The sequence below is a fragment of the Crocodylus siamensis genome, chromosome 1 (genome assembly GCF_052110815.1).
Source record: "Crocodylus siamensis isolate JL-2025a chromosome 1, ASM5211081v1, whole genome shotgun sequence".
Lineage (NCBI taxonomy): Eukaryota > Metazoa > Chordata > Crocodylia > Crocodylidae > Crocodylus > Crocodylus siamensis.
Window position 1 is genome coordinate 383,660,195 of NC_143395.1, and position 24,438 is coordinate 383,684,632.

The 24,438-nt window shown below is 39.0% G+C and overlaps 1 protein-coding gene across 5 annotated transcripts in view; it reads left to right on the plus strand.

Annotated features, from left to right (window-relative positions):
• The window catches only part of SACS (sacsin molecular chaperone), a 78,743-nt gene extending 54,573 nt beyond the window's left edge, over window positions 1-24,170 (plus strand). For 3 of the 5 annotated variants that reach the window (XM_090028854.1, XM_090028861.1, XM_090028875.1), the window contains 3 exons: window positions 5,902-5,993; window positions 8,044-8,070; window positions 11,042-24,170. In XM_090028854.1, coding sequence (XP_089884980.1) covers window positions 5,902-5,993; window positions 8,044-8,070; window positions 11,042-22,605 — 11,683 coding nt within the window. In that variant the 3' untranslated portion in view covers window positions 22,606-24,170. The remainder of the gene's footprint in view (window positions 1-5,901; window positions 5,994-8,043; window positions 8,071-11,041) is intronic. The other 2 variants (XM_090028869.1, XM_090028883.1) reach the window with 1 other exon arrangement.
• The last annotated feature ends 268 nt before the right edge of the window (window positions 24,171-24,438 follow it).

Sequence of the window (24,438 nt, forward strand, 5' to 3'; positions counted from 1 at the left end):
AATGCTTGAATGTTTAGTAGTCCATTGTGCTAGCATGGCTCTGAAATACATTTTAACCTGCATAACTAAATTGTTTTTGGCTTTGGAAAACACTTTATATTAAAACAATGCTTATTTGTATAACTGTTATAATTCTCCTTTGTTTTCCATCAAAAAAATGCATGATTTTTGCCTTTGATCCACATTTTTTTCTCTTTAACAGTTACCTCCTCTATTTAATATCAGTACCAAAGTTATCTGTGATATATAGTGTATATATACCATATTTATGTAAATCCAGGATGACTTTGAATTTAAGATGACTCACCCACAGTATTAGATTACAGACGTGGACATTTTCCATGTCTAGAATATAGTAACTGGAGGGTCATCTTTAATTTGTCCCCCACCTACCATTCTAGTGGGGAATGGAGCAGCAGGGGGACGAGTGGCAAGGAAAACAGTGGCTGGGGGCTGGTGCTTGCCCCCTACTCCTTTTCCCCCACCTGCAGTGCCTGTGCCTTTTGGTGCTTGCTCCCAGTGTCTGCCCCCAGCAACATAACCCCCTCAGGGGAAGGGGTGGTAAATTAGAAGATGCATTAAAAAAAACTTTGAAAATTTAATGCGTTTCAAAGGTTGTTTATCTCTTGTGATAGCGGGGATATCTTTTATTAGATCAACTAGATTTTTGCAGAGTATTAAAATTAAATTGAAATATGTCCATACTTTATCATGAAAACAGTATCTTGCTGTTGTAAATAAACTTAGCCAAGCCAACCGTCTACCTGTGAGATAACAACACACTCTGGGAACATAACTTATAATAAGATATTTCATTGTTAAAAGGCTAGTTGTACCTCTTTCCCATTTTTGGATGTCTCCTGAGTGCTTTTATTGGCTTGGGATTAATTTTTTTTCAATTTTTCCACTGTAGATGGGCCCTTTGCTCAGTATCTTTTGTGTCCACCAATATAACCTTGTAGATCTGGGTGGAATTTGGGCACTTGTAGTTTCCCCCTTCAGAATTCTGTGACTAGTGCCATAAATAATGATCAGATAAAAATATTGTTGATTTTAATAGAACAAAGAATAGGAGGAGAAAGATCTCTCTCTGTTTCTCAACCAGGGGGCTCTGTTCCTGGGGTGCTTTGAGATCCTTTCAGGAGTGTTGTGGGGTGCAGGCTGTGTAATGTTAGCACTGTCAGGTGTGCAAACAGTTCACAAAGTAAGTCTAGAGATTGCAAATTAGAATCCATAGTGTAAAAAATATTTTGACCTGCAATGATCTTTCTCAGTTCTTTGTAATAGGAAGATTGCTGTATTACTTTTCCATAGTCAAAAAATGAGTGAAAACTAGGAGCTGACATTTTCTGAGGAGTGTCTTGAGTCTAAAAAGGTTGAGAACCATTGGTTATCTCCTAAAATTCTTCCTTGTGTAATTTAAGAAGGCCTACATTTTTCAGACATTCACAGTGGGGGACTTGTGTCTTATTCTGGTTCCTTTGAGCAACTAGAATTCTTTGTTACGGGAGACGGACAGACAGACATGCTCTTCAAATCTGCTCTCGTTCTTTTATTCTTCTGTGTTCCCAGAGCTGGATCCTTTCTGGTCCAAACCACTACAGTACATTCACAAAGCAATTAAGATGCAGTTCTTGGAGCCAAGGGAATTTTCATTATATCTTAAAAAAGCCCAGAAACGTTTGCTGAGGATGACTTACCTTGAGCCATTATTTTTCTTTGATTGGACTCCTGTCAAGTTAAATCACAATACTCATGCTGAAAAATATCCACGCCATCAAACATTAATAGACTATTACAGAACAGTTCAAATTTGTCAGAAGCTACTTGTCTTTCCTTGTTGGTGACTTAACTAACTTATATTTTGAGTAAAAATAATATATTATACTGTGAAATAAAGTTTGCGCAACTGGATAACTGACAGGATAATGAAACTGTTACAGTCCAACAGTGTCGGTGAGTTATTAGTGCTTTTGTTCTGTAGCCATCTGAAATTAGCTGATCGGTGATTACAATTTAGTTATGGTAGATAACCTATACTTTATACGCACCTTTAGGAAAAAACTGAATAAAAATGGTTACTTATGACTGAATCTTCCAGAAAAACCTGGTAGGAAACTATTGATACAGGTGGGGGACTTTGCACTGTTGTGGCTCATGCTAGAAGATTTAAAGTATACTTATGTTAGTCTTGCAAAAATGACATGAAAATTTATGATTCCAAATATAATATCTCTCCACCCAGCCTTTTACTAGGATGACTGCAGGAGATGGAAAAAAGTAACAACACTTTTCTTGCATGTCAATATTATGGTCAAAAACATGATTTTTGAAATTTGCAATAACATCAAAGGAATTTTGTATTAAAGAGACAGAATTGTAAGATCATAGAAAGGGAGAGCTGGAAGGGCTCTCAGGAGGTCATCTAGTTTATCCCTTTGCTCAAGGCAGCATCATCCATGTCTCAACCATCCTTGACATGTTTGTCTAACCTACTCTTAAAAACCTTCAAGAATGGGGATTTCAAAATCTAGCTAATCTGTTTCAGTTTTCAGTTGCATACAGGCCACTGGCAGACATTCAAATAATAATTAATAATAATAAATGGGATCTGACCCCTGATCCCAGGAACTGTGCATTCTGCCACACCAAATGGAACACATCCCAATTGCAGTTGAGGCAGTGCTAACTGAGAGTGGGGGAGGATGTAAAGCTTCGCAGGGGTGGAACTGAGTGGCTTCCCTTTGCTGGGGATTTTAAATCCCCGTATATAACAGCGTATGTCAGGCAGCCCCAGCAGAGGCTGCTGGGCATGGGGGTTTAAAATCCCTGGTGTGGGGAGCCCTTTGGCTCCATCTGCTAGGTACCTTGCTCTCCCATACCTAGCAGCCCTGGCAAGGCCAGCTGAAGACTTATAGTTACCCTGTGGACTGCTGCTCACAATCTGCTGACTGTTGGCACCCACTTGGGCAGCTTTGAGCCAGTTGGAGACTGGAGCTGCCCCAGGCCTTTGTCGGCTGTGTTCATTTTGGGCAGGTTGACAATTATTACATAACATGTGGCTCCAGACAGCTCCTGGTTTGTGGACATGAATCAAATTTAATTCAAGATTGTTACCAGTTACAAAAACGTTCTACATTTATGTGTGGAAACATTTTTTGTGCTGTTTTGCTATTTTACAAGGCCTTAAATTGGCTGAATGTGTGGGACCATTACCACTTACAACACCACTAACACATTAATCATGCCATAAATGTAAGTGTGTCAGGAACCTCATGAGTGTTATTTCTAATATTCAGCTTAACCTTCCTTTGCTGCAATTTTAAGATCATTACTTACTGTCATAGAATCATAGAAAATTAGGGTCAGAAGGAACTTCAGGAAGTCATCTAGTTCAACCCTCTGCTCAAAGCAGGCCCCTCCCCAACTAGATCATTCCAATGAGGCTTTTGTTAAGCCAGGCCTTAAAAACCTCGAGAGATGGAGATTCCATCACCTCTCTGGTTACCTGTCACAGTGCTTCACCACCTCCCTAATGAGAGAGGTTTTTCCTAATATCCAACCTAAACTTGAGACTGTTGCTTCTTGTTCTGCCATTTGTCACCACTGAGAACAGTTTAGCTCCATCCTCTTTGGAACCCCGCTTCAGGTAGTTAAATCCTGTCTCAGTCTTCTCTTCTCCAGACTAAATAAGACCCGTTCCCTCAGCCTCTCCTCATAAGTCACGTGCCCCAGTCCCTGAACCATTTTGGTTGCCCTCTGCTGGACTCTCTCTAACTTGTCCACATCCTTTATGGAGTGGGTGCCCCAAAACTGGACACAGTACTCCAGATGTGGCCTCACCAGTGCAGAATAGAGGGGAATAATTACTTCCCTTGATCTGATGGCAACACTCCTACTAATGCAGCCCAATATGGTGTTAGCCTTTTTTGCAACAAGGGCACACTGTTGACTCTTATCCATCTTATTGTCCACTGTAAGCCCCAGCTCTTTTTCTGAAGAGCTACTGCTTAATCAGTTGGTCCCAAGTCTGTAGGGGTACATGGGATTCCTAAGTGCAGGACTTTACCCATGTCCTTCTTGAACCTCATGAGATTTCTTTTAGCCTAATTGGTCTAGGTCACTCTGAATCCTGGGTCTGCCCTCAAGTGTATCTATGAGTCCCCTCAGCTTCTCATCTCTCTTAGGACAAGAAGTAACAAAGAATACTCAGTCTCCAACCTGGGGGGTAGATCTTGGCTGTGGAGCCATGTCATCTGGCCTGTGGGTCTCCCCATGGGTGTGGAAATTAGATGGTGCAGGAGTGGTAGCAACATTACTTAGCATTCTCCTGCTGCCAGACTTCTAGACCCATGGGGCTTCCCATGGGCTGGATGATATGGAACTGTTTCCTAAAAAGGACCTGTGCATGAGGTTAGACCCATAGACTGACCCTGCATGTGGGATCCAGCCCACAGACTAACTGCACAACACTCATCTGGCCTGCTGGGTTAGATATGTTGAGCACCACAGATTTATTTTACTCCTATTTATTTTGTTTCACCTGCTTACCTAAGCTCTAATATTATGAAAGCCTTAGTCTGTCCATAATGCTTTATTCACAGTCTGGTTGTCTCAGCAGCCAATCACAATGTTTACTGAAACAACCAGAGTGTTCTGCACAGACACAAGTGCCACCATGACATCAGGGACTGGAGCCAGGGGGAGGCCAGGTCGCCAGCTCCCCCCCAGCCTCTCAGTCCCCACTGTCATGGCAGCACCATCCCTACTGTCCCTGAGCGGGGCCATAGGGGGTTGAGGACTTGCACTCAACCCCTCCCCCCCCCCCCCCCCGGACCTGCTCCTTGGAGGCAGTGGAGGGGGAGGGAAATGAGCCTGGACCCAATGTGGTGGGTGGGGAGGATGGGGGGAATGGAGCTGGATGAGAAGCTGGGGGAGGGGGCAGGGCAGACACAAGGCTCCGTCCCCTCCCACCCCCCTCTCTCCCCATGATGGTGGGGACTGAGGGGCAGAAGCAGGTTGGTGAGGCCGGTGGTGTTTGCCTCACTTCCCCAGCCCTCCTGGCCCCTCAGTCCTTGCTGTCATGGCAGCGCCAGGGAAGCAGAGGAGTATGGCCTGGGACGGTGGAGTGCTGGTAGGATGACAGGGACAGAGCAGGGTGTAGCGGTGCTGGTGGTGCACCTTGCCCCACCACTCTGGCGCACAGGGCTGGGTGCGTGGGGCCAGAGGCAGAGCAGCTGCAGTGCGAGATGTTGGGTGGCGGTGCTCTGTCCACGCCCAACCCCCCCCCTCCCCCCCATCATTCTTGACAGGCTGTTGGTTAGTGTCTTAAGTAAAGTTACTTGTCTTAGTACATAATCCTAACAGTTACGAAAGGATGGGCAGAATTCTGTTTTAGTTCTGTGTATCAATGATGGGCTTTGTTAATTAGGTTTCAAGTGCATGCTGGGGTTTTCAGAGACCAGAAGTATACTGCCTGACTCTCATGCCCCAGATTTATTTTTGAAGTGCTGAGGTACACAATCTATATTTTTATGCTTTTATATGGATTTACTGACAAAACTGAACTTTAGTATCCTATTAGAAGTCCAGAGTATAACATTAAAATGAGGATGAGTGACTTCAGATCACAACCCTGGTACCTTTTAATGAGGTAAACTTGCTTCTTCTGTCTTTTAAAGTACAAAAGAGTTGGATTTTTTTAATGCATCTTCTGTTTCTGTATTATTATTATTAATTTTTTTGGTAATAAAACACAGCAAAAAAAGTTTTTTTTAAAGTATGTGGGCAAAGACATGGATTACTTTTTTACAATGTTTGTAACTTTTAAACAGTAACACAAATACTTAAATGATAAAGATGCTGAGATCATTACTGCTTCTGTTTTCAATGGCTCACTAGGTCTCTCTTCCCTGGCCTTGAAGGAAGATTACTTTCTGATAACCTGAAGCCTCAAGTGTTAACTGCTTTGAAGGAGGCTGCTAAAAGCCGAGGTAAAAGAGATTTGTTATATGCTTGTAACTACAAAGAAAAGAGATTTCTAATGATAAAATTTAGAAGAAATGCTATGCTTTTGTTTGTTTTCTTAATTTCATTTTGAACTATGTTGGTTTGGGGAGCCTGGCTGAAACCCATATTTTAAGGAACGTCCACTTTTATACCTAAGTTGAGCACACAATGACATTACAGAGTTTCTCTTAAGGAATTCAGAACACCACCAGTGAAAATGATAGAATAGACTCATGAAAGGGAAAGGGGAGGAGGAAAAAGTGGAGATTTACAGTCAGAAGAAAACATGGATATTTATTTATCATTTACTTAGTAATTGCAAATCTTGAAGTTGAAGAATTTAATTTCAACTACGATGAATCCTGCCCAAGTTAAAGCGATATAATCCACTGCCTCTCTAGGTAACTATTTCTAATGACTAGCTCCTCTGTTGAATCTTTGTACCTTATCTTTAACCTGATTTCTGTCTGGGTTTAGCCTCTGATCCCTGGATATTGTTATGCCTTTCTCTGCTAGAATAAAGTCCCATCTGTTATTAGAAAGTCTTTCCAAGGTGAGTTATAGACTGAGCAAGTCACCTCTTAGCCCTTTTTCAGGTAAATTACATAGAACATTAGATTTCTCTGATTAATTTAAAGAAGATTTTCCTTGAACGTGAGACTTTCTTGTAGCTTTTTTTTATTACCCATTGCAGTCTCTTAAAATCTCTCTTAGGTACAGAAATCAAAACTGGATAATAGTACTTTAGTAATAGTTACCCTCCTTTGATACTCTGCGACTCCCTACTCTATGACATCCTCTTGTACCTTGGGCTAATTAGGGCTCTGGTCTGTCTTGCTTTCCCTCCAGTTTAGTTTGGCTGAATTTTCATTATTTTCAGTGTTCTTCCTCCACCTGCCTCCCTTCAGGAACGAGTCTTTGGAGACCTCTTCTGCTTGTATGGATTTAGTTTTCACTTATCTTATTTTGTCTTCTAACTTGGCCTCAGTCCTGCTCAATTTAGTGCATCTGTTGTAATACACATTGTAAAATCTTTAAAGCATCAACTTTTTTCTTACTACCAACAGTTTTGTATAGGGCCCCAATCCATGTTCGGGGCCTATAAGGCATTATTGTAATGCAAATAATAATTAGTAAGTTTTGAGAAAAAATGAAGATGTATATGGATGCGAACATCTACAGCTGTATTAGGTGGGTGAAAGAAAAAGGTGGAAAAGAGGACATATGAAAATAAGTTTTTAGACCCAAGTTCCAGTCTTCCTACCATGGCTTGAGATACAGCTTCCTCTGAGTTCCCCAAAAGTTTTCCATGGTGCTAGTGAGAAGATATGGTGTATCAAGGAAGAAGCTTTCCCTTTCCTCCAGGACTCAACCACGAAACTCCCTCTACCTTTATTATCTCCCTTGTTTTTCCTTGATATCTACATTGCAGACTGAATAAACTCTGTAACCCCAAATGCAGATAACATTACTTACGGACATATTTCTATTTTTCTTAAGTGTATTGGCTATGACTGAAGACATGATAGAACATCTACTTATAAAATTAAGGCTCAGTGGCCAGTATTTTAACATATATCTATTGTTGCAAATGTTTTTTCAGCAACTATATGATTGCATATGGTCTTGTTCTAGTAATTACATCTATAACTTCTTTGTTCTTCTTTTGAAAAAAAGGAATTATCTACATAACTGTAGTTTATTGGTGCTTTCTCTGATTTGTAGCTTTGTAAAGCCTTCCATTTTTTCTTTAAAGTATCCACTAGTAGGGATCTCTTCCGGCTGACTGCAACATTTGTTTCGCCAAAATCCCTCCATAACTTACACATACATAATAAATAAATAAACCCTCTTACATAGTTGCTTTCAGATGGCAGAATGGATTCGTCCATGGCTGTTGTACAAAAAGGCATAAATTCATTTTCACTCCATAAAGCATGGACTTTTATTGTCAGAGGCAGGCTTGTTGCTACTGTTATGTAAATCACAGGTTTGGAATGTTTTTCTGAAAAAAATCATTTAATTATGTTCTAGCCCAACAGCTTCTCTGGGGATTTTCAGGTATGATGTGACTGAATATTTTGCTGGATTGAAGCCTGGCATTTGTGTGGATTTGATTACATGTTCTTTCTGCCTCGGCTTTCATGTAAAAAGGATGCGAATAACTTAGCAAAAAATTGTAAATGCAGTAGGAAAAAATGCCTAATAATTGAGAGAAGGTAATGTAGTTAGCACTCTTTTTATTAAGAATGTTAGTAACAATATCTTCATTAAGTTATGCTTACTAATTGGTATTAATTTTGTTTAAATATACTTATGTATCCTGGGAAGATTTCCAGAATTTCTAAAACAAATTTTCATTTAAAAAATAACACCATTTCAAATGTGAATCTCTAAGTTTTATATCTGAGCTATATGCTTGAAGTGTGAGGGCTAATAGCTGTTGAAGACATGAATAAAATGTTATGCTTATTAATCTACCCAAGTGATGGCAGCCCATGGCATGCCTGACGCAAGTGACACAGGCAGCTGGTGTGTGTGCGGCTTGTTTGAGTCTTAGACTCTAGTCTCTGGAAAAGAAAGCACCAGAACTGAGGCAGGAGGGCTTAACCTGTGGAATGGTTGTGTCAGGTTGCTGAAGTGAGAAGATGCCCAGTATTGCTGTCAAGAACTAGCTTAACCCTTCTGGTCCTGCACCTGCTGCTGAATTCACGGCTTTGGGTCCTCACTTGCCATATAAAACTTCAGTGCTTATGAGATGAGAGTAGGGTTAACTTGGCTTTTGGTGGTGACACTTTTCTCTGCAGCATCCTTCCCCCAACCACCATTCTCTGCTCCATGTAACCAGAGGTTTGAGCCCTCTGCCTCCATTTTGGTGCAGGCGTTATCACATATGTCCCTCCGAGTGCCATGAATCACTCAGAGGTGACAGGGATTAAGTTTTGGCACAGCTGCCAAAAATGTTGGCCATTGCTTGTCTACCCCATTGAGATTCTCAGTATTAACTTCTTATTTCTAATGAATATAAGTTGATACTTCAGAGCCTAAAACAATCTTCACTGTTTTGGGGGACTTACTATTTTAGGAATTAAGCAACAGAATTTGAGTTTTATTTTAGGAGGTGGATTCCTTGCCCTGTTTCCACACCCTGCCACCCCAGATTCCAGTCTCTCTTCTGAGGGCTGCTGTCTATGGGTGCCTGTACACGAGTGCAGAGGGTACTCCGATTACTTGGAATTTAGCGTGTCAGAGCAGGCTCAATTAATCAAGCTTGCTGGAGTTTGGCAATTACTGTGCTTCAGCAGCTTCCTGTGTCTCATTTGTCAGTGTCCCCATGCTTAAAAATGGTGATGGGGGCTCTTGAACCAAAGCTCCCCCCTTTTCCTTGCCAGGCTCCCTACCAGCCTGTAGGCTCAGGCTTCCTGCCACCTGGCGACGCTGTGTTCGGGAGCAGCTGACTCTGGTGTGAACTGCACCAGAGTTATTTTGTTGTATTAATAGTATGTGTAAATGTATCCAGTATGTTCTATTCCTAGCTCTGTTGTTATCTTCCAGTGTCAGGATGAGAAATAAATTACTGTCTTTTCCATTTATGAACTGGGAATAATACATCTGTTCCAAAGATATTTTGCAAAGTTTAATGATGATCTGTTTATTGATAATGTATGATAATTCAAAAAATATATTTTAAACAAATATATTTTTCTACTGTAAGAATTTTAAAAGCAAACTCACACATTTACTCGTGTATTTTTAATCTCATATTTAGCACTTATTATATAATTACATTTTGTTTACTACTGTTACAGTTTAGTTAGTGCTCAGTCTGGGCTGGTACATAGGGTTGCCCCTAACTTTTCTGGTTGCACTAAATAAGGGGTGCGCAATCTGTGGCTTGTGCGCCAGCTGTGGTCCTCAGAGCCATTGGATCCAGCCCGAAGCCAGAGGGCTTCAGCAGCAGGGGCTCGCATCCAAGCTTCAGGATTCCTATCTGCCACTGAAAAAACATTGACTACCCCTGCATTTAAATTGCACACATCTAAACTGTTAGTGGAAGAAAGTAGTAATTGGATTTATAGGTCAGGGAGTGTAAGTATATAAGGTAAAGACTATATGTGCAACCATACTGTTTGTAATGAATATTAACTCCGCAGCTGTTTTTGTGTGCCTGAAGACTGCAAAACTAACAGAAGTAATAACATAACAATTAGTTACCATCTTATTGTTGGATTTGTACTAATATGAAGTATATTTGATTTTAGTCAATTTACAAAATGACGGGGGAAATTTGATAGGGCTGTGTGAAGCTTTGATCACCAATTCGATTCAGAGGAGATTTGGCCCGATTTGGCAGCTGAATCTCCAAATCTGAATTGAATCGGGAGACCCATTAAAAGGTCCAAATCAAATCCGAAGCCTCCAAAGTGATTCGGAAAAGATTCGGAGAGATTCAGAGATTTGGATTGGCCAGGGAGAAGCGGGCACAGCTGGGAGGCTGCAGGTTCTTCTGCAGCTGCTCTGGCTGGTCCTGGGTCAGGGGAGCCCCCATAGCTGCCTTGCCCAGCCTCATCCCCAATCCAACCCCAGCCTCCCAGCACACACAAAAAAAAAAGACCCACACTCACCAGATGTAGCAGCAGCAGTCAGGGCCTCTGAGGGATCCTCTGGCTGTGGGAGCTGTCGGAGGGCTCCTGGCTGTGCCTGCCTCTGCACCTATGGCTGCCCTGCCCAGTCCCATCCCCCACCTGGCCCAGCCTCCTGGCACTTAAAAAAAATTAAAAACAAAAAATGTTTAGCATTCACTGTCTGTAGCAGCAGCAATCAGGGCCTCTGGGTGCATACCTGTTTTTCACAGCCCTAGTATTTGAGTTGGTATCTGGTATGCCTTTAGTGGACAAGCATAAAAAATGTCTTTAGTTTCCTGCCCTGCTTCTTCCGTTCTGTTTTTGCAAATATGTACAGCACATGGTATTTTTATCTGTATTACTTGACTTTTTTTTTTCATAGCTTTACTGGTTTATTTTGTTTTCAGGAAGACCATGCACTCAGCTACAGCTTTTGACTCCAGAACGATTTGCCCGGCTAATCAAAGAAGTTATGAATACTGTATGGCCTAGTAGAGACATGTTAGTACAGTGGTATCCGGGTTCGGAAGAGAAAAATCATCCATCTGTTTCCTGGTTTAAGATGGTTTGGAAGAACTTGTATATACATTTTTCTGAAGATTTGAGTCTGTTTGATGACATGCCACTTATCCCCAAGATACTGCTAGAAGAAAATGAGACATTAGTGGAACTGATTAGACTTAGAACTCCATCACCAGTTATTCTAGAGGATGAATCTGAGAGACAGCTTCCAGAATTCTTAGCAGACATTATACAGAAAGTCGGTGGAGTTGTACTTAAAAAGCTAGACACCTCGATACAACATCCACTTTTAAAAAAGTATGTGCATTCACCACTACCAAGTGTCATTTTACAGATAATGGAGAAACTATCATTGCAGAAACTATGCAGTCAGGTAGCATCATTTCCTGCATCTCATAAAGATGCTCTTAGGAGATTTTTAGCTAGTTTAACTGATGCTAATGAAAGAGAAAGAAGAATTATTAAGGAGCTAATGATATTTAAAAAAATTGAAAAATCATCTGATGAAGGGGGCAATGCATTTACTGTATTAAAAGGTTGTAAGGTATTGCACCACACTGCCAAACTGCCACCTGGTATAAGACTTTCTGTTCCAATAATTGACAGCAGCGATGAAGCTACTATTCGGTTAGCTAACTTACTAAAAGAAGAACAGCTAAAGAGCACAGATTGCCTCAAGTTTATCATACAAGATATTCAAAAAGACTTTTATTCGTATGATGAATCAACAAAGATTATGCTATGGGTTCTTGAAAATCTGACTTTCCTCAAAAATGAAAATACAGATGTGATAGATTGGCTGACATCACTAATGTTTATTCAGATTTCACAAGAAAAGAGAGTGTCAGCCAGTGAACTTTTTGATCCTGAAGTAGAAGTACTACAAAATCTGTTTTATGCTGAGGAAGAAAACTGCTTCCCACCTAATACTTTTGCAGTATCTTCAGATATTCTTCATTCTCTCAGACAAATAGGCTTAAAAAATGAAGCGAATCTTGAAGAAAATGATATTATACGAGTGGCAAATAAAATTGAAACCTTGCAGGGTAATTCTGTCAAAAATCATGATTTATTATTAAGAAAAGCTAGAACTCTTTTAATGATTTTGAACAAGAACCACACTTTGTTGCATTCACCTGAAGCAAAAACAATGTTGAAAAAAATAAAATGGATTCCTGCATGCAAGGAAAGACCTCCAAATTATCCAGGATCATTAGTCTGGAGAGGGGATTTCTCTAATCTGTGTTCACCACCAGAAATGTGTGATATAGCTCATGCAATTTTAGTTGGGTCATCAGTTCCCCTTGTGGAAAATGTCCATTTAAATATAGAAAAAACACTTGGCATTGCCACCAAACCTAGCATAAAAGCAGTCTTAAAACACTTTAAGGTGGTGGTTGATTGGTACTGTTCTAAAACCTTTAGCGATGAGGACTATTATCAATTTCAGCATATTTTGCTTGAAATTTATGGATTTATGCATGATCACTTAGATGAAGGTAAGGAAGCCTTTAAAGCCTTGAAATTTCCCTGGGTTTGGACTGGTAAAAAATTTTGTTCCGTTACACAAGCAGTAATAAAACCAGAACCTGATCTTGATCTCCAGCCTTATCTGCATAATGTGCCTAAAACTATGACTAAATTTCACCAGTTATTTAAATATTGTGGTTCAATTGAGCAGTTAACGCCAGACCATGTTTCAATGGTCATTCAGAAAATATATCTAAAAAGTGAGCAATCTCTCAGTGAGGAGGAGAGTAAACAAAATCTCTACATCATGCTGAGCATTATAAGATGGCTATACAGCAGTCAGATTTCTGCAAATCTGAATACACCCATGCCTATTTATAGTGGCAAACATCCTTACAAACTTGCAATGAAACCGATTCATGAATGCTGTTATTGTGATATCAAAGTTGATGACTTAAATGACTTGCTTGAAGATTCTGTGGAACCAATAATCTTGGTGCATGAAGACATACCCATGAAAACTGCAGAGTGGTTAAATGTGCCATGCCTCAGTACAAGATTGATTAATCCAGAAAACATGGGATTTGAGCAATCTGGGCAAAGAGAACCTCTCACCGTAAGAATTAAAAACATTTTGGAGGAATATCCTTCTGTTTCAGACATTTTTAAAGAACTGCTTCAAAATGCGGATGATGCCAATGCAACAGAATGTAATTTCATGATTGACATGAGGCGCAATATGGATATAAGAGAGAACCTTTTGGATCCCGGAATGGCAGTGTGTCATGGGCCAGCTTTGTGGTCCTTCAACAATTCTGTATTTTCCGACTCAGATTTTCTAAATATAACTCGATTGGGGGAGTCTCTAAAAAGAAGTGAAGTTGATAAAGTAGGAAAATTTGGATTGGGGTTTAACTCTGTTTATCATGTCACTGATATTCCCATCATTATGAGCAGAGAGTTCATGATAATGTTTGACCCAAATGTTAACCACATCAGTAAACATATTAGGGATAAATCTAATCCTGGAATCAAAATTAACTGGAGTAAACAACAGAAAAGGCTGCGAAAATTTCCAAATCAGTTCAAACCATTTTTGGGTGTATTTGGTTGTCATCTACCACTGACAGTGGAGGCCCCTTACAGTTACGATGGGACTCTTTTCAGACTTTCTTTTAGAACTCAGCAAGAGGGCAAAGTGAGTGAGGTCAGTAGCACTTGTTATAATACAGCTGACATTTACACTTTGGTGGATGAATTCAGCATCTGTGGACATCGACTGATAATATTCACTCAGAGTGTAAACTCAATGATTTTGAAGTACTTGAAAACTGAGGAAGCTGATCCTGGCATGGCACAAGAAGTTGTGACAATTAAAAAAAATGTGTGCACCTCCAAAGCATTGCTTTCCCCTGTAGTGAGTGTTTTAAAAGAAGCAGCCAAACTCATGAAGACTTGCAGCAACAGTAGTAAAAAGCTTCCCACTGAAACACCAAAATCTTCATGTATCTTACAGATAGTAGTAGAAGAATTTCATCATGTATTTAGACGCATTGCTGACTTGCAGTCTCCTCTTTTTAGAGGTCCAGAAGATGACCCAGCTTCTTTCTTTGACATGGCAAAATCTGGGCAGATGAAAAGGCCAGCTGATGAGCTGCCACAAAAAACAGTTGATTCTACAACATGGCTTATATGCTCTTGCATGGACACTGGGGATGCTCTCAAATTTTCATTACAGGAAAGTGGACAAAGATTAGGACTTGTTCCCTGTGGTGGTGTAGGAATACATCTGTCTGAAACTCAGGAACAAAAGTGGATTGTGAAACCTGGTTGTAACAGCATTGGGGAAGTGTTCTGCTATTTGCCTCTTCGAATTAAAACAGGGTTGCCGGTTCACATCAATGGCTGCTTTGCTGTTACTTCAAATAGAAAAGAGATCTGGAAAACGGACACAAAAGGAAGATGGAACACAGTATTCATGAGGCATGTTATTGTAAAAGCCTATTTAGAAGCACTCTGTATTTTACGTGACATGGCCATCAGTGGTGAGTTAGCTGACTACAGTTACTGTGCAGTGTGGCCGGATCCTGACTCAGTGCATGATGATTTTTCTATTATATGTCAAGGATTTTATGAAGATATAGCTCATGCAAAAAGCAAAGGAGGGATCAAAGTGTTCTCTGATGGTTCATCATGGGTTTCTATGAAGAATGTGAGGTTTTTAGATGATTCAATATTGAAAAGGCCAGACATTGGGCCTTCTGCCTTTAAAATCTTCCTGAAGTACCTTAAAAAAACTGGATCCAAAAATCTATGTGCAGTAGAGCTTCCTTCTTGGGTGAAGACAGGTTTTGAAGAAGCAGGATGTAAATACATACTACAAGAGAACACTTTCTCTGAGAAACAGTTCTTCTCTGAAGTTTTTTTCCCTAATATTCAGCAGATTGATGCTCAGCTACGTGATCCTTTGATGCGTTATGTGCTCAATGAAAAGGTTGAGGAATTCTCAGGAATTCTTCGTGTTACCCCGTGTATTCCCTGTTCTTTGGAAGGGCATCCTTTAGTTATACCTTCCCGATTGATCCACCCTGAAGGAAGAGTTGCAAAGTTGTATGATGCTGAAGATGGAAGATTTCCTTATGGCAGCAATCAGGATTACCTTAATCCTGTTATTTTGGTGAAACTTGTTCAGTTAGGTATGGCTAAAGATGATGTTTTATGGGAAGACCTGATAGAACGTGCAGAGTCAGTAGCAGAAATTAATACAAATGATCATGCTGCAGCTTGTCTCCGAAGCAGCATTATACTGAGTCTTGTTGATGAAAAACTGAAATGTAATGACCCTAGAGCCAAAGAATTTTCTGCAAAATGTCAAACAATCCCTTTCCTTCCATTCCTTACAAAGCCAGCAGGGTTTTCGTTGCACTGGTGGGGTAGTGATTTTCAGCCTGAAACAATGTTTTCAGCATCTGATCTTTTCACTGCTGATCATCAAGATATAGTTTGTCTCTTACAACCAATTCTTAATGAAAATTCTCATTCCTTTAAGGGTTGTGGGGCTCTGTCATTAGCTGTCAAAGAGTTTTTGGGATTACTTAAGAAACCAACTGTTAGCATGGTTATAAATCAGTTGCTGGAAGTTGCTAAAACATTTGATGGAATTACATTGTATCAGGAGAATATCACTAATGCTTGCTACAAATACCTACATGAAGCAATGCTACAGAACGAAGCAACAAAAACAGTTATCATTGACCAGTTAAAACGATGTAGTTTCATTCTTGTAGAAAATGCATATGTTGACCCAATGAAAGTATGCTTTTATTTGAACTTTGAAGCAGCTCCGTACCTCTACCAGTTGCCTAATAAATATAAAAATAGCTTCCGTGAACTCTTTGAAAATGTGGGTGTGAGACATGCTTTTACAGTTGAGGATTTTGCTCTAGTCCTTGAGTTGATTAATCAAGAAAGAGGGACAAACCAGCTAGCAGAAGATAATTTTCAACTTTGTAGGAGAATTATTAGTGAAGGAATATGGGGCCTCATTAGAGAGAAGAAGCAAGAAGTCTGTGTGAAAAAATATGGTGCGATTTTGTTACCAGATACTCATCTTGCACTTTTACCTGCTAAATCTTTGTGTTACAATGATTGTCCTTGGATAAAAGTGAAAGATACAACTGTAAAATATTGTCATGCTGATATTCCTAGAGAAGTTGCAGTAAAGCTTGGAGCGATACCAAAGCGACACAAAGCTCTAGAAAGATATGCCTCTAATATCTGTTTTACTACCTTGGGAACTGAGTTTGGACAGAAAGAAAAATTGACAAGTAGAATTAAAAGCATTCTTAATGCGTACCCTTCAGAAAAAGAAATGCTGAAAGAGCTACTTCAGAATGCAGATGATGCCAAAGCTACAGAGATCTGTTTTGTGTTTGATCCTAGACATCATCCAGTTGATAGAATATTTGATGAGAAATGGGCACCTCTTCAAGGGCCAGCATTGTGTGTGTACAATAATCAGCCTTTTACAGAGGATGATATCAGAGGGATTCAGAACCTTGGAAAAGGTACTAAAGAAGGAAACCCATGTAAAACAGGACAGTATGGTATAGGATTCAATTCTGTGTATCACATCACTGACTGTCCTTCTTTCATATCAGGAAATGATATACTCTGTATCTTTGATCCTCATGCTAGATATGCGCCAGGTTCGACATCAGTAAGTCCTGGACGCATGTTTAGAGATTTAGATGCAGATTTCAGAACGCAGTTCTCAGATGTACTTGACCTCTACTTAGGAGACCACTTTAAATTGGATAATTGCACAATGTTTCGGTTTCCACTTCGAAATGGAGAAATGGCAAAAGTGTCAGAAATTTCCTCTGTTCCAAGTTCAGACAGAATGGTCCAAAATCTTCTGGATAAGTTGCGTACAGATGGAGCAGAACTTTTAATGTTTTTGAATCACATGGAAAAAATTTCTGTTTGTGAAATAGAAAAAACAACAGGAGCACTGAATGTATTATACTCTGTACAGGGCAAAATTACAGATGGAGACAGATTAAAACGGAAGCAATTCCATGCATCTGTAATTGACAGCGTAACTAAAAAAAAGCAGCTAAGTGAAATACCTGTACAACAGATTACTTACACTATGGATACTGAAGACTCTGAAAGTAACCTTACAACTTGGCTAATTTGCAACAGGTCTGGTTTTTCAGCTATGGATAAAGTATGCAAAAGTGTTATATCAGCTCATAAGAATAAAGACATCACCCTTTTCCCACGTGGAGGAGTAGCTGCTTGCATTACTCACAACTACAAAAAACCCCACAGGGCATTTTGCTTCTTACCCTTATCTTTAGAGACTGGGTTACCTGTTCACGTAAATGGACACTTTGCCTTAGACTCTGCCAGAAGAAATCTATGGCGTGATGATAATGGAGTTGGAGTAAGAAGCGACTGGAATAATAGCCTAATGACAGCAGTAATTGCACCAGCCTATGTTGAACTGCTGATCCAACTGAAAAAACGTTATTTTCCAGGCTCTGATCCTACAGTATCAATATTACAAAACGCATCTATTCATGTTGTGAAAGACACTTTAAAAAAGTTTTTGTCTTTTTTCCCAGTTAACAGACTTGATATTCAGCCAGATTGGTACTGTCTAGTGAAAGCAGTATACAGCTGCATTTACGAAGATTTAAAACGTCTCTTACCTGTCATGCGAGCTCCAAATATTGATGGCTCTGATTTACATTCTGCCGTTATCATTACTTGGGTTAACATGTCTACCTCAAACAAAGGGAGGCCATTTTTTGACAACTTGCTACAAGATGAATTGCAGCACCTCAAAAACACAGAGTATAACATCACAACACGCAAGACAGTAGCCGAAAATGTTTATAGACTCAAACATCTACTTTTAGAAATCGGATTTAACTTGGTATATAACTGTGATGAAACAGCAAATCTTTATCACTGTCTTGTAGATGCAGATATTCCTGTCACATATGTGACTCCTGCTGATGTATGCAATTTTTTGATGACATTTTCTTCTCCAGATTCTAATTGTCACATTGGAAAGCTGCCCTGTCGTCTTCAGCAGACAAACTTGAAACTCTTTCACAGCCTAAAACTTCTGGTTGACTATTGTTTCAAGGATGCAGAAGAGAACGAAATCCAAGTTGAGGGGTTGCCGCTTCTTATTACACTTGACAATGTCTTGCAAGTTTTTGATTCAAAGCGGCCAAAGTTTTTAACAACATATCATGAACTGATTCCATCTCGCAAGGACCTGTTTATGAACACACTGTATTTGAGATACAGTAATATTTTCCTTAGCTGTGATGTAGCAAAAGTCTTTGACATCACAAGTTTTGCTGATTTATTATCATCTGTGTTACCTAGAGAATATAAAACCAGAACTTGTATGAAATGGAAAGAAAATGTTGCAAGTGAATCTTGGCTGAAAAGTGCATGGCACTTTATTAGTGAATCTGTCAATGTGAAGGAAGATCAAGAAGACATGAAAGCAAAATTTGATGATGTTGTTGATACTTTGAAGGATTGGGCTTTACTGCCAGGTATAAAGTTTACTGTCTCAGCCAATCAGCTTGTTGTGCCGGAGTGTGATGTCTTGTTGCCTCTTAGCCTTATGCATATAGCAGTTTTCCCAAATGCACAGAGTGATAAAGTTTTCCATGCTTTAATGAAAACAGGTTGTATTCAGCTTGCTTTGAACAAAATTTGCTCCAAAGACAATATTCTAGTGCCACTCTTGTCAGGGCATACAGCAAACATAGATAATCCTTCAAGCATTCTGAAAGCTGTACATTATATGGTCCAGACCTCAACATTTAAGACTGAAAAATTAGCAGAAAGTGATTTTGAAGCCCTCTTAATGTACTTCAATTGCAATTTGAGTCATTTAATGTCTGATGATGACATTAATATTTTAAAGTCTCTTCCATGCTATAAATCTATTAGTGGTCGATACATCAATATTTCAAAATGTGGAACTTGCTATGTACTTACAAAAAGTATCCCTTCAGCTGAAGTGGATAGATGGACACAGTCAACATTATGTGCCTTTCTTGAAGAAAAAGTTCACTTAAAAGACTTGTACAGTGTAGTTGGTTGTGTCCCTGTGGATGATCTTGAAGTGTATCTGAAGCATCTTTTACCAAAGATTGAAACATTGTCTTATGATGCAAAAGTAGAGCATTTGATCTACCTAAAGAACAGACTCTCTGGCATTGAGGAATCTTCAGAAATAAAGGAACAGTTGTTTGAAAAACTGGAAAGCTTTTTGATAATTCATGATGCAAACAATAGACTAAAACCTGCAAAACATTTTTATGACAGAACTATACGAGTCTTTGAAGTTATGCTTCCTGAAAAACTGTTCATACCTCAAGAATTCTTTAGGAGACTGGAACAACTCACAAAACCGAAGAACCAAACTGCCTTCCTTACATCATGGGTAACATTCCTACGGCATATAGGACTAAAGTATGTCATTTCACAGCAGCAGGTATTGCAGTTTGCTAAGGAGATAAGCATGAGAGCTAACACAGAAAACTGGTCTAAGGAAGCGCTGCAGAACACAGTTGATGTCCTCCTCCATCACATATTTCAAGAAAGAACTGATTTACTATCAGGAAATTTTCTAAAAGAATTATCTTTAATTCCCTTTTTGTGTCCTGAACGTGCTCCTGCTGAATTTGTCAGATTTCATCCTCAGTATCAGGAAGTTAATGGGACACTCCCCCTTATAAAATTCAATGGAGCACAGGTAAACCCTAAATTCAAACAAACGGATGTGTTACAATTGCTGTGGACCTCATGTCCTATTCTGCCGGAGAAAGCAACGCCTCTTAGTATCAAAGAACAAGAAGGAAGTAGTTTTGGCCCACAAGAACAGCTTGAGCAAGTTTTAACTATGCTAAATGTTAACTTGGATCCACCTGTGGACAAAGTTATCAATAACTGCAGAAATATATGTAATATAACTACTTTGGATGAGGAAATGGTAAAAACTAGGGCCAAAGTCCTACGGAGTATTTATGAATTTCTCAGTACAGAGAAGAGGGAATTCCGCTTTCAGCTTCGAGGGGTTGCTTTTGTGATGGTAGAGGAAGGTTGGAAGCTTCTGAAACCTGAGGAAGTAGTAATAAATCTCGAATATGAATCTGATTTCAAACCCTACCTTTACAAGCTTCCTTTAGAACTTGGTACCTTTCACCAGTTATTTAAACATTTGGGTACTGAAGATGTTATTTCCACCAAGCAGTATGTTGAAGTTTTAAGTCGCATATTCAAGAACTCTGAAGGAAAGCAACTGGATCCTAATGAAATGCGCACAGTTAAGAGGGTTGTTTCTGGCCTGTTTAAAAGTCTTCAAAATGATTCTGTTAAGGTTAGAAATGACCTTGAGAATATGAGAGATCTGATCCTTTACCTTCCCAGTCAAGATGGTAGGTTGGTAAAGTCAAGCATCTTAGTTTTTGATGATGCCCCACATTACAAAAGTAGAATCCAAGGTAATATTGGTGTACAGATGCTTGTTGATCTTAGCCAGTGTTACTTAGGGAAAGATCATGGTTTTCATACCAAGTTGATAATGCTGTTCCCTCAGAAACTGAGGCCTCGTCTGTTAAGCAGCATTCTTGAAGAACAGTTAGATGAAGAATGTCCCAAAATTTGCCAGTTTGGAGCACTGTGTTCTCTGCAAGGCAGGTTGCAATTATTATTATCTTCTGAACAGTTCATTACAGGACTTATTAGAATTATGAAGCATGAAAATGATAATGCTTTCCTAGCCAATGAAGAAAAAGCAGTAAGACTGTGCAAAGCCTTACGAGAAGGTTTGAAAGTGTCTTGTTTTGAGAAGCTTCAAACAACGTTACGAGTGAAAGGTTTTGCTCCTATTCCTCACAGTAGAAGTGAAACATTTGCATTTTTAAAGAGATATGGGAATGCAGTAATACTCCTTTATATACAGCACTCTGACAGCAAAGACATAAATTTCCTTCTGGCATTAGCGATGACCCTGAAATCTGCAACGGACAATCTGATTTCTGATACCTCATATTTAATTGCTATGTTGGGTTGTAATGATATTTACAGAATTAGTGAAAAGCTTGATAGTTTAGGAGTGAAGTATGACTCCTCAGAGCCATCAAAACTCGAGCTACCTATGCCTGGCACTCCTATACCAGCAGAAATTCACTATACTCTCCTTATGGATCCAATGAATGTTTTTTATCCAGGAGAATATGTTGGTTACCTTGTTGATGCTGAGGGTGGTGATATATATGGATCATATCAACCAACATATACATATGCAATCATTGTGCAAGAAGTGGAACGAGAAGATAATGAAAATTCCAGTTTTTTGGGCAAGATCTATCAGATTGATATTGGATATAGTGAGTATAAGATAGTGAGCTCTCTTGACTTATACAAGTTCTCAAGACCTGATGAAAGTTCCCAAAGTAGAGACAGTGCGCCTTCTACCCCAACTAGTCCTACTGAATTTCCAGCACATGGACCCAGGACAATTCCTCCTCTCTTCTCTGGTAGAGAGAGCCACAAAACAGCATCTTCAAAACATCACTCACCTAAAAAGATGAAGGCAAATTCTTTGCCAGAAATATTAAGAGAAGTAACATCAGTGATTGAACAGGCTTGGAAACTTCCAGAATCTGAAAGGAAAAAGATTATTAGAAGACTGTATCTTAAGTGGCATCCAGACAAAAATGCAGAGAACCTTGATATAGCCAATGAAGTTTTCAAACATTTACAGAATGAGATTAACAGACTAGAAAAGCAGGCTTTTATAGACCAAAACACAGACAGAGCATCAAGACGAACCTTTTCATCCTCAGCTTCTCGATTCCAGTCGGACAAATTTTCATTTCAAAGATTTTATACTTCATGGAATCAAGAAGCAACAAGCCATAAATCTGAAAGGCAGCAGTGTAAAGAAAAGTGCCCATCTTCAACAGGGCCATCATACTCTCAACGATTCTTTGTACCACCTACATTCAGATCCGTTGGTAATCCTGTGGAGGCACGTAGATGGCTTAGGCAAGCTCGAGCAAACTTCTCAGCGGCAAGAAATGACCTTCATAAAAATGCTAATGAATGGGTGTGCTTCAAATGCTATCTCTCCACTAAGTTAGCTTTGATTGCAGCTGATTATGCTGTAAGGGGTAAGTCAGATAAAGATGTAAAACCAACTGCTCTTGCACAAAAAATAGAGGAATATAGCCAACAACTTGAGGGACTTACAAATGATGTTCAGACACTGGAAGCTTATGGAGTAGATAGCTTAAAAACTAGATATCCTGACTTGCTTCCCTTTCCACAGATTCCAAATGATAGGTTCACTTCTGAAGTTGCCATGAGAGTGATGGAGTGTACTGCCTGCATCATAATAAAACTTGAAAACTTTATACAACAAAAAGTATGAGAGACTGAAGAGGTTAGGAAAGTGCACTCTCAAGAACTAAATGGTTAATATAATGGGATACAAATGTCACTTACTTGTGCAGCTTACTGTACTTCCAAGAGGTTACACATTACCAAGCAGCTTAAAAATACAATGCACATATTTGGATGGTACTGAAGTATTTAAAGTGAAACTAAATTAATCAAACTTTATTTTCTTGAGCCTGCTGTATGAGCAAACTGTAAAAACATGAATATTAAAAATGTTTGCAGGGAGATTGTGCTGCAAAAAATAGCTCTGTGTACAGTACAAGTGGTTAAAATTATACAAGATTGTGAACTGCACTTTATATAACCAAAGCTTAGCAGTATGCTGGATGAAGCCTGTATACTAAACTCCTTGTTAAATTTTATTTCATTTTATTATGCTTCCAAGAAGTGATGTCATTTTTCAATGTATTAATCAAAGACTGGACATATTATTGAATGGGATGGGAAAACTTTGGAGAAGAATGACTCCAGAGCATTACTTGATTCTTTTGTGTTCTGTGGACATTCATGTAATCCATATTAATACTCTTATCAGCTGGATCTGATTATAAATTTGCTGCAGTATTACACCCTGGACATTTAGAGGATAATGCAGTACCTTTCAAAAGGTACAGTATTTTAATCCTCAGTAATATTACTTGACTTAACGTACAACTTCATGTAGTGCATTGAGTGCATTTACTTAATTATAAAATACTTTGAAATACTTAGGCATTTAATTTACATCTTTGTTTAAGAACCTGCCATTTTTTATTTAATGAAACCTGCATGTGGATAAACTAGAATTGGTGACCATCAATGTACAGTGTTTTATGAAGGGTTTTTGAAAACTGCACACCAAAACTCACTTCTAAAATGTTTCAATGCTTGAGTTTCATGTTTCTCTGTGCATACGTGTGCGTATATTTTTCACAAACATTGGAAATGGTACAATTTGGTAATCCATTTTTTTGGTGTACAGTGGGCAGTATTTTGTTACATGTCAAAAGGTGCTGCAATGTAATGCTTTTTTAATTTTGTCTCTCTAAGACACTAGGGACGTCTGATTTTTAGTTCCCACCCTTTCTTTTATAAATTGTAAAATTTTTTATAATGTCAAGTAATGTAGTCAATATTAGTTATTTGTAAAAAATTACAAGAACTTGTAAATGGAATATTTTTTTTGCTGAATTTGCTACGTTAACATAAACATTCATCATTTCCTGGTGACAAGTTGTCATAACTGTTTATGATAGCACAGTGAAGCTGTAATTTCACTTACAGAATGTAGAAGAAAATTAACAACAGTAGTATCTTATAGGGAGATATGGTTCTGACAGTGCTGTAATCCAAAAGAAAAAATGTTGACAAAGGCTTTTTTTAGTTTCATGCGGATATTCAAGGGCTTGCTCTGTTCACAAAAATCTCACAAGTAGTTATTGGTTATGGGAAGAAATGTTGTTATTTGGAAAGCTGTATTGCTTCTGTTTGTAAGGCCATATGATTCTTTCTGCTATTATATTAAGTGCCATAATTTTAATAAAAATGCAAACATCAGTCTGGCTGGTCTTCAGTTTATAAATTAGAAGAGTTCATTTGAATCTAATTTTATGTATATTTGCATCATCCTGTCCTTCACAGTTCATTCTAAACAAGTGTGCAGATTAAATAATAGATCAGCTTAGTCTGTGTAGTCTTACTTAAATTATTGTCATATGTAATAATGCCTTTTTCCTTTGTGCATTTGTCACCTGCTAACACTTTTTTAAAGCAAACCATGTTTATTTTGCTAATTGTTAGTAACAGTGACTGGATAAGACTAAAG